Source organism: Cnephaeus nilssonii (genome assembly GCF_951640355.1).
Source record: "Cnephaeus nilssonii genome assembly, chromosome: 23".
NCBI lineage: Eukaryota > Metazoa > Chordata > Mammalia > Chiroptera > Vespertilionidae > Cnephaeus > Cnephaeus nilssonii.
In genome coordinates, this window is record NC_137094.1 from 13,976,509 (window position 1) to 13,987,781 (window position 11,273).

Here is an 11,273-nt window from a genome sequence, read left to right on the forward strand (position 1 = left end):
TTCTGAGTAATGCTGCCAGCACATCTGTGAACAAATGTTGGTGTGCACATGTATGTGCATTTCTCCTGGGTCCATACCTAGGAGTGGGACTGCTGGGTCATGTAGTAACTCTATGTTTACGTTTTCGTGTGAGTGTGTGTGTGTGTTTTTTTTTTAATATATTTTTATTGATTTCAAAGAGGAAGGGAGAGGGAGAGAGAGAAACATCAATGATGAGAGAGAATCATTGACTGGCTGCCTCCTGCACGCCCCACACTGGGGATAGAGCCCGCAACCCGGGCATACGCCCTTGACCGGAATCGAACCTGGGACCCTTCCATCCGCAGGCCGACACTCTATCCACTGAGCCACACCGGCTAAGGCTATAGGTTTACATTTCTGAGCTGTTTCTAAAGCAGCTGCACCATTTACAATGTTCGTTACATTCTTAACATCAACTTAAGAGATGTCAGACTTTCATAGAAGTGGGGGATTCCTTCTTATCAAGCCCATTTTATGTGAGCCAAGTGTTATGCCAGGGTTTAATATAATTTCTGCTTTAATTTTCCCAACAACTCCGCAATGCAAAAGTTATAACCATTTTTTTACAGAAGAAATGCCAATCTCAAAAACCATAGCCTACTCGAAAATCAATTCGCCAGGCGATGTCAGAATAGGGTTCAAACGCAGGTTGCCTCCAAAAACTGCACCCTTTCCCCTCCACCACGCAACCTCTACTACCCCGAGCTCTCCAGGCACGGCTTCACCCCGACAGCATCCTCTGGGAAAGCGACATGCTAATGAAACTTACTGGGACCGTTCTAAAACAGAAGCTTCCCCAGGTACCGCTCTTTCCAGAAAATACGAGAGCGCTCTCGCGTAAATCCGCCCCCTCGCTTATCTATAAATCGCCTAAGCGTTATCCAGATTAGCTTCTTCCGTCCAAGCTGTCTGCACTGACATACATAAAAAACCTGGGTATCTCTGCTTTGGACTGAAATGTGTCTCCCCCCCTCCCCCATTCATATGTTAAAGCCCGATTCCCCCAGATGACTTCATTTGGAGATAGATTTTAGGAGCAGGTAATTAAGGTTACATGAGGTCATAAGGGTGGGATGTTAATCTGGTAGGACTGGTGACCTTATAAGAAGAGGAAAATCTCTCTCTCTCTCTCCCTCTCCCCCCCCCCCCTCTATCTGTGTGTGTGTGTGTGTGTGTGTGTGTGTGTGTGTGTGTGTGTGTCTGTCTCTCCAAGGAGGAAGCCTCTAAGACAGTCTGCAAGCCAGTCAAGAGAGCCCTACCTGCGCCCAATCATTCTGGCACTGTCATCTCAGACTTCCAGCCCTCATGGACCTTTGAAAAGGTAATACCATATTTTGCTAGGGCGCCCCAAGCTGACTCATACAGCTTCCTTCCTAAGGATCACACACCTTAACAATCATAGCAGCTTTATTTATAATTGCAACAACAACAACAACAACAACAAATGGGGGAGGGGGGTAGAGGAGAATTGGTATTTGAAGGACTTGGTAAGATTCCAAACAAAGCAGGCATGACATGGAGTAGAAATTAAACCAACAGACATGCATAAACTTACTGCACAAAAAATATTTGCAAGTCCCATGATTAAAAAGGCCAAACACACAGAGCGATGGCCCTTCTATTCCTTCCGGGTTTCATGAGGAAGTCAAGGAGACATGGGATCCTCCAAGTTGTGGGCTCGATCCCCAGTAGGGGACTCTTTCTGGCCACTCCTGAGTTTGGTGATGGGGTAAGAAACAAACTCTCCATCTATTCCTTGGGGCCAGGGTGCCGTTTTGTGTGTCTGTTTCAACGAAGTCGCTTTAACGTGTACTAAACGCCCCACGCTACCTTACACCCCGGAGTGGAGTACACAGAAGAGCTGTAGGCCATTGCAGGTGCTCCCGAAATGGTGGTGACTATCTCGTCAGGGAGCAGATCCTGAAAAAGAACATGCCCGTCCAAGTCAAGAATGTCCATGAGCCCTGACCGATGTGGCTCAGTGGATAGAGCGTCGGCCTGCGGACTGAAGGGTCCCAGGTTCGATTCCAGTCAAGGGCATGTACCTTGGTTGCAGGCACATCCCCAGTGGGGGGTGTGGCAAGAGGCAGCTGATTGATGTTTCTCTATCATCAGTGTTTCTAACTCTCTATCCCTCTCCCTTCCTCTCTGTAAAAAATCAATAAAATATATTTTTTTTAAAAAAAAGAATGTCCATGAGCACCCACTGTATTTGCCAAATGTTTTGCTGGGACCATGAATATAAAAACGCAGGCCCTAACCCTCAAAGAGCGTACGAGGAAGAGGGTCAGACAGAGGCAGGGGATCGATCGTAAAACGATGTAATGAAGGCGATCCAGAGCCTACAGGAGCACTCGGCCACCCCGGCTGGGAGGGAGACGGACCAGGACTCCCCTTCTTGCTTTACACCCCTCTTTGGGGAAGCACCCCGAGTGTGCACAGCCTCAGCTCAGATTCTCTCTCCTTAACTTTTCCTTCCACTCCAGGCCACCCGTCAATTTCAAAGCTAGGCCAGGGGGGAGGGTGGCGGGGGAGAGCAGCTTTAAGTTGGCCGGGGAAGAGGTGAAGTATCCTTTCTCTCCCCGCAGCCACATACAAACGGAAATCACATTTCTCCAAACACTTCTTACACTCAGGACAAACACTGGGTGTTCTACGAGTTCTGCAGCCGCCTCAGATCTAAGCTGCGTCGAGGGTAAGCAACCCAAACCATCAGCCATCCGTAAGCTCTTCCCTACCGGCCACCTGGGACCTCTGGGGGTTTTGCTAATTCCAAATAGACGAACGAGGAACCCGAAGCCTTGAATAATGAATGGCCTTCGGTCCGTTTTCCCCACTAATCCACACCCGTGCCAAGATGTACCCGCTTCATAAATACCTACGAGGCGAAACAATGCCTACATGCAAGGCAATGGGAGGCTCCATTTTAATTCCTATTTGGCTCCTGGCCCTAAAATAAGCCTCTGGGGAAAGCCACCCATCCAACAGCGACAGGAACCAATGAAGGCCCCCGGGAACACGGGCTCGACTGTGTGCGTCCTCTCACGGCGAGCTCACGTGACACACACCTGTCCTGCAAAATAACAGAATCATCTCCATGTTTACCACCTGGCTCAAGCATGTGAAACCCGGGTCTTCCGAGCCTGGCTTGCACCCATCTCTGAAGTGTTTACGACACTCATCGCCACCACCAACGAAGGTAACAACATCACAAGAAGAATTCCGAAGACTAAAAATACCCAAGGAAGGAAACGGTCATGATTTATTTCCTCGACTATAAAAATAAGAAGGCTGAGCGGGCCGGCGTGGCTCAACCAGGAGGTCAGGGTTCGATTCCCGGTCAGGGCACATGCTCTGAGTTGTGGGCTCGATCCCCAGTAGGGGGCATGCAGGAGGCAGCCGATCTATGATTCTCTCATCATTGATGTTTCTCTCTCTCTCCCCCTTCCTCTCTGAAATATATATATGTGTGTGTGTGTGTGTGTGTGTGTGTGTGTGTATAATAAAATAAGAAAGCTGGACTAGATCACAGATAATTAAATACGTAGCATTCCAGGGAACACTCTCCAGGACCCCTGGGACCCACGTCCCGTCAAACATGACTTACTAATCATGGCAAGCTTCCCCACCAGGATGTCTGCACCAACAAGGCAACCACTACCAACTGGGGACAGGAAGCGAAATGTCACCTGCTGCCGTTCTTGAACCACGTGAACCCCAGAAAGATGACGCAAACTACCCCCAAGTTTTAGATAATTTAGCCTCAAAATGAGAAGAGTAACACAACTGTATAAGACAAGTGTCCAAAGCACCTTCTCTTCTGTTACCATTTGACTCTCACGGCCCAGTAAAGAATTACCCCCGTTTTCACATAGTCTAAAGGATGAATCAGTGAAATGATGTGGTCAGCTCAAGGTCATGCAGCCAGGAAGCGGCCTGGAGGCATCATCCTCACAACTCCTACACCTTTTTACATGAGACCCTCACCGAGCAGGGAGTGACATCCCGGACTATTTAACATGGACCCAAGAATGTCCATCCAACATCACCTGAGCTCCTCTCAGCCACACGCAACTATGTTAGATCAAACAAGCGCCTCTATTTAAAAAAAACAAAACGAGTAACGAACCAGTTAAAAAAAAAAAAAAGCAATTATTTAAAAAAGTGGGATGTTACACTAAAAATACCAGTGTGGAGGGTCTCAAACCTTTCACTATTTTGTCTACAAAACGCACTTTCTCATTCTTCAAATTCTCATCTATCTTTAGGCAAAGTATTAAGAAGTAATTCTATACGCTGCTTTTAACGTGTGTAGAATGCCTTTAAGACTGTTTCGGGAATGTAGAGTATTATTGCTCACTTCCCTTCTGTTCAGGGATTAATTATTACATTGCATCGCAGTAGGCATGCTATTCCTAAAATTAAAATCATCTAAGAGATCTTATCCCCAAATACTTAAACAGTAACATATTCATCATATCCTCTCTTCAGAATCCTGACCAGCTGAAGTGGAAATTCCTACCTAGACATGCCTATTTCTGGGTGGCCTTTAAAACATCAGAACGACTCCTTAATATAACTAAAATAGACCCGATTTCATAGTATAGCAGTTATGTCCTACGGCATCCTGGAGACCAAGCCAAATATTAATATAACCTGAAAAGCCCACGACTCCAAAATATCCCGGCAACCAGCACACGAACCCTTTAACCCCCAAATCAGACCAGCCTAGTTTCACAGATTACAGAAGAAAATGTGGACGTACACGCGTCACACAAACCACCTACCGAATAATCCAATGCCTTCCAAGGTGAAAAGCTGATCCCCTGTCCTGCTTGTAAATTATTCAGAATTAACCTGCAAAGAATTACTGCGGACTGCGTGAGCACACTCCTCAGGCCCGTGGGCCGTGTTCTACCTACATTTATGCTACTGGAAAGCATCCGAGCGAACCCTCCCTCTCTACATCCAATCAGGAAAAAGAGCAGAAAAAGAGCTTAAAAAGTACAAGTCACTTTTTATGAGAAAAGGCACTCTTTAGTGAAGACATAATTTACCTGTGACAGATTGACAAGGGTACATGACAGAGATCATACACTTCCCTGAATACTCTCTAAACTGTAACTTTTTTTTTGAATCAGAAAACTTTACAATCATCTTCTTTACAAATATACGTTTCACTCAGTTTGACGTTGCTCAGTGTTGAGATAAGTTTACCCAAAGTTGGGGGGGAAACAAAAAACAAAAAACAATGGCTTCTGATCTACAAGACTCTGAGAGCATTACATTTTTAAAGGAGAAATGAGCAATGTAGAGTAAGGCATAACACTGCATATATTTTACTGTAGTTTCTGAGTTTTCAATGACATTAGTAACTTGATTTTTTTTAAAAAAAAAACGAAAAAACTAATGGCTCAAGTTTTCCAAGCTGTATCTTACAAAGATTTTTTTTTTTTTTTTTGGTGCTGGTTTGTATGTCATAATCACATTTTAAACTGATCCACTACATTTGAAAATAACTCGTGTGGAATCCCAGAGGAGAAGGGGGTCGCTTAGAGAGACAGCATTGAACAATTTTTAAGGCCACGCGATAAAGACCTATAACTTGGAATCAGAGAAAAAAACATGAATTCAAATGAACAGTAAACTGAAGTACATGGCTGTATCACACACACAAAAAATGTATTTTAAAGACATGGGACAGTGTTCAACCGTGATAAAAACAACACACACACACACACACACACAAACTAAAGTTAAAGGGGAAACAACTTAATTTGAGAGAGAATTCCAATGACATGACATTTTCTTGCCAGAGCGAAGGAGCTGGTAGGGTCTATCTCATTCAAATTTCATTGCATTACATTCTAAAGGTCTTTGGCAACTGTTGGCCATTAATCTTTAACACAAAGGAGACTCAAATCCAAACGAACGGTAAGCCTATCCCTTACCGGGCCCAGAAAGGGAGTAAATTGACTGGGTCCACAATTGTTGAACCCGGAGGCAGGGCCTGGAGGATGAGAGCGCAGAACGGGATCAGCCTCCAGTCTGCCGGGTCCCAGGTCTCACCAGGTCGTGCACCCATCCGCACGGAAAAGGTTATGGGCACACCAATGGCTGGGGGGGGGGGGGGGACCTCCAATGAATGACACCCCACACCATGGTTTTTATTCCATTGGAAAAAAAAACAAAACAAAAAAAAAGGAAAATGTCACACCATATGTTTCCTCGTAGCAATTAAACAGGTCGATTACGACGGTACGTTCCAGCCCTTCGTCTTTGGGGATGAGCACATTGAGCTCGTTGTATTGATTACAGAAAGGGGGGGGGGGAGCAGCTGCTGCATTGCAACAAGGGCTGCCTCGGAGGCCGGAGGGGAGCAGAGGGGTGCTGCAAACAAACCCCTCCCCGCCCCCATTCACACACCCCAAACAACTAACTTCTCCCGGTCTCTCCCGGTCCCCCTTCCCCCTTACAAACCTCCTATCTCCTTCCCCTCCCCTCCCCTCCCCTCCCCTCCCCTCCCCACCGGGAAACGTCCCCTCTCAGCCCTCCTCCCCCGGCCACTCTCGGAGGACTCCACAGCCGCGGAGATTCCGGGTCTCTCCAACTTTTCCTCCTTTTTAAATTAAACGCCAGAGTCGTGTCCTCGGAGTGCACGGGTTTTTGTTTTTTTTCACCGATTTGCGGGGAAATCCCTGCTCCCCAGCCGCGCGCCCCGCTCCCGGGACCCCTCCCTCCCTGGCGCCCAGGTGGGGCCGGCCGGGGCGGGGGCCGGGAGCCGGGCGCGCACGGGGTTGGGGCAGGGAAACCCTGGGCGCCAGGGGGGGGGGTCCCCGAGGGGACAGGGGGGACCGCCGCACAGAGACCCTCCCGTCCGTCCGTCCGTCTGCGCCCCCCCCCCCCACCACCACCACCACCTCCCCAGGAGGGGCTGGGGCGGGTTGCGAGGGAGAAAGAGGAATGAGAAGGGACAAAGGGAGGAGGGAGCGCAGCCCGGGGAGCCGGGAGCCGCGCCGGGGAGGGAAGGGAAGGCGGGTCCGAGGACGGCGGTCGCGGCTCCGCGGCACAATGGCCCGCCCGCCCCCGCCCCGCGCCCTGCGCCCCGCGCCCCGCGCCCCTCACCTCATGGTGCCGGCGCCCGGGCTTCCCCAGCAGCCGGGAGACGCGGGCGGCGCCGAGCCCGGGGTCCGGCCTCCAGGGGCGGGACGCGGCGGAGAGACGGAGACGAGCGGCGGCGGCTTCCCGGGGCGGCCGCGGGGCTACACCATGTCCGCGCACAAAGCGCGGCGCCGGCCGGAGCGCGAGGGAGGCGAGGGCGAGGGGGCGGGAGGCCGAGCGCCCCGCGGTCCCGCGGCCGCCGCAGAGCCCTCCTCCTCCTCCTCCTCCTCCTCCTCCTCCTCCTCCTCCTCCGCCCGCCGCCGCCGGGAGCTTCAGGGGTGCCCGCCGGGGCCGCCGCTCCCCAGGCCCGCGCCCGCCGCCCAGGCCGTGAGCAACCGGCAGCTGCGGCAGCCGCGGGGGGAGCGTCGGGATCGCCGTCGCCGGGAGCCCGGGGAGGCGGGGCGCGCGGAGGAGCACGCAGGCGCCGCCCTCCCCCTCCTTCCCGGGGCGAGGGGGCGGCGCGGGGGGCGGGGAGGGGGGCCGGGCGCTCCCCACCCGCCGGCGGCCGGGGCCCCCGCGGACTGCGGAGGGGCGGGAGGGGCGGGAGCGGGCCCGGCGGCGTCGGGCGGTCAGGCTCTTTGTTGCTTCCCCACCCCGCCCCCTCCAGCCCCCCGGGATCGGGCCGTCCCCCCTCCCTCCCTCCCTCCCTCCGCCGAGGGTTCCTCGCCCGGGGTTGTCCTTGGCCGGGGGGCCCCCTCCCCGCCGCCTCGCGCTCCCCCGGAGCTAGGGGAGCTCCCGGGGCCCCCCGCTGTGGCCGGGGCGCCAGGACGCCGGGGCGCGGGAGCTCTGGGCACCCGCGTGGGGAGCCCGGAGGCGGCGATCGGGATGCGTGACGGAGCACCCGGCCGGGGACTCCGGGGCTGGGGCGGCCGGGGCTGGTGCTCAGCTCGCCCCGGCGCTAGGCTCCGGGCCCGGCACCCCGGGCAGCCCCGCCGCGCCGCGCTCCCCCAGCCGTCCCTCCGGGGTGGGGAGGGGGTGCACATGGGAACTGTGGTCGGCATTGTTCGCTCCGCTCCCGCTCCTGCCGAGGACTCCCTGCGAGCTCCCGCCGCAGCGAGCCGGGAGGCACCCTATGTATAGGGATGACTTCATCCCGAACCGGCGCGGGGGAGCGCGGGGGAGCGCGGCGCGCGGGGTGGGGGCGACGCAGCGAAACCCCCTTCCCTCGTCACGAGCGAAAAGGGAATTCCTGCTCGGGGGGCGGGGAGGGAGGTGAGCCTACGACAGTGTTCAATTCTCCGCCATTCACATTCTGTCTTGAAATCACCTCCTTGAAAAGGTATAAAAAGATGGCAAATGCAATTCATCTCAGGTCCAATGCAGGGGTCGTGGGCGGGGGGTGGGGCGGGGGGGTCCGTCTAGGATGCCAGAAGGCACAGTTGTGGGAGGTTTTCAATATCCAAAAGCAAATCCAATAATCAAATAAAAATGTACACTGGACGGACAGACTGCAGGCCTCTCTCGTGATCCTGAGAAAGGAAAGGACTGCGTTTTCTATTTAAAAAAAAAAATGACTAGGATGGAAAAGGTCTGTGGCTGGGTTCCTATTCCTGGAGGATCTCATCCAATAATGGAGGAGCGACCAGGACTCCAGGAGATCTATGCAGAAGTTTATTTGAAGATGGAGGTGCAGTTCAAATTATAGTTCTGACAGATGAGATCATGTACACTTCCAAAGGGAAAATGAGCAAGTTCCAGAGTCATCCTTGGTCAGTGCCTGGCTTGTCTGGAAGAGAACGGTGTGGCCCAGTTCTCACTATAAAAAGCTTTTCCTGGTTTCAGACGCCATGCTGAGTTTATTTTTCTTTTTGGAACCCGCAGCGGCCAAACCAGCCAGCAGCCCTTATAGAAGCCGTGACCTGGAGCCCTGGCACCCAACCCCGGGGTGGCCTCTGCTGAAACAGGGTGTACTTAAAGAACGCTAATTTCCACCCACAGGGCTAATTACCGCTCACCATCACCAAGGATTCTATTCAGGAGCTCCCAGCACTGGGGTGAAAACACCCTTGCCAAGCAAATGCCCTTGTTGCCATATGACAAGTAGAGACAGGGAAATAGAGTCCAGAAGTGGGTGAGTTAGTGCAAGGCATGATGAAAAAAAAAAAAATCATCTGTAATAATAAAAATGGAATATGCTAATTAGCCCGGCCAGGGAAGCCTGGGTCCCGGGTGCCACTGGCTGGAGGGAAGTGGGTGCTAGCCTGGGGAAGGAAGGCTTACTCTTTTAAAAAATATATATTTTATTGATTTTTCACAGAGAGGAAGGGAGAGAGAGAGAGAGAGAAACATCGATGAGAGAGAAACATCCATCAGTTGCCTCCTGAACATTCCCTACTGGGGATGTGCCCACAACCAAGGTACATGCCCCTGACCGGAATCGAACCTGGGACCCTTCAGTCCGCAGGCCGACGCTCTATCCACTGAGCCACACCGGTTAGGGCAGGAAGGCCTACTCTTGCACGAATTTCATGCATCGGGCCTCTAGTAACCAGTACAAGGTTCATTGTCTTCGCATGAACACTGTAATTAAAACACACGCACCTCCAATCTTCTTCTCCACGTGAACCAAAGAACATTTGCTGCGGAGGCTTTTTCTTTTTTCTTGGAAAAGTAATAATAAGACATATGGAACCATCTCGGAAAAGTATCCAGAAGACATAGCCGACCACAAATAACTCTCACCCATTTGCCTGAGTCCCATTCATAGCAATCCGGTGAATCCGGCAGAGCTTATGTTTCAGGGAAAAGTCTTAAACGAGGGGCCAGCAGGGGTGGAGATGCTGCTGTTAATGACTCCCAACCATCTCCTGCCAGAGGCGAGAGAGGCAAGGATAAAAATTCCTAACAGATGACTCCATAGCCTACTTCTCATTTGTGCAAGTTAATCCATCCTGCGCTAAATAAGTGCTCTATCACATCATCTTTATCCCAACAGCACATGTTCCAGCGGTATGGGGACCAAATTAAGCAATCCACGTGGAAAAGGCTGTTCTTCTTCTCTCTGTTTATTAAAAAACGTACCGGCCAAGAATCTTGGCTGCCGACAGCCATTTCCAATCCTTCTGGATGGCCGCCCGCCAGCTCACAAGTTGGTCATACCATTGCCCTTGGGTTTAGATATTGCCATGGGTGGCCTGACCTCCAGCGTGCCTTCTGTGGCAGGGCAGCGTGGGGTGCCCGCGACAAAATTGTTACTGCTTCTTGGTCATATTTGGTTGAGCAGTCGAAGCGGTCAAGAGGGACGCCTGAGCGAAGAAATCACAGACTTATTCTGGTCACAAAGGAAACGCTGTGGAATGTGTGGCCCATATAGGATAGGAGAATTTGAGAGATGGAAGGAATCTGCAGTCCAGCCCACTCATTGTCCAGGAAAGGAAAGCGAGGCCCGGGGAGGTTAAGTCAATGACCCACAGTCCCGCAGCCCCTCTGTGGTAGAACTGGAGCTTGAACCCGAATGTCCAGTCATGGGTACATTGCTCTTTCCACCACCTCAGACCTCCTTCCTATGGCACACGTGAGAGTGGACGGAGGCAGTAAAAAAAATTGAAGCGGGTTCTCTTCTCATCAACCCTGTTTCAGAGTGAGCTGAGATGGTGTTGGCTTGGTGAAAATCATTTGAATGTTCCTCTCATAAGAGTTGCCCAGTTTGAAGCCCTCCTGTAGGCACCCGGATATTTGAAAGGGGGAGGAATGAATAAATAAATGAGTGAATGAGTGACTGCTCTAATCTAAGATGAAGAGGAAACTATTCCTTCAAAGAAAAAGACTTTCACCCAGGTCAGCGTGGCTCAGTGGGTGAGTGTTGACCTATGAACCAGGAGGTCACAGTTTGATTCCCGGTCAGGGCACATGCCTGGGTTGTGGGCTCGATCCCCAGTGTGGGGCGTGCAGGAGGCAGCCGATCAACGATTCTCTCTCATCATGGATGTTTCTATCTCTCTCTCCCTCTCCCTTCCTCTCTGAAATCAATTTTTAAAAAATACATTAAAAAAAAAAGAAAGAAAATAAATAGCCCTGGCCGGTTGGCTCAGTGGATAGAGTGTCGGCCTGTGGACTGAAGGGTCCAGGGTTCGGTTCCGGTCAGGGGCACA

General features: G+C 51.9%; 1 protein-coding gene across 3 annotated transcripts in view; it reads right to left on the reverse strand.

Annotated features, from left to right (window-relative positions):
* The window catches only part of ENAH (ENAH actin regulator), a 113,789-nt gene extending 106,074 nt beyond the window's left edge, over positions 1-7,715 (reverse strand). For 2 of the 3 annotated variants that reach the window (XM_079763376.1, XM_079763374.1), the window contains exon 1: positions 7,147-7,715. Coding sequence is in view for 1 of the 3 variants with exons in the window: in XM_079763375.1 (XP_079619501.1) it covers positions 7,147-7,151 (5 nt within the window). In the remaining 2 variants the exon portion in view is untranslated. The remainder of the gene's footprint in view (positions 1-7,146) is intronic. The other variant, XM_079763375.1, reaches the window with a different exon arrangement.
* Between the last annotated feature and the right edge of the window lie 3,558 nt (positions 7,716-11,273).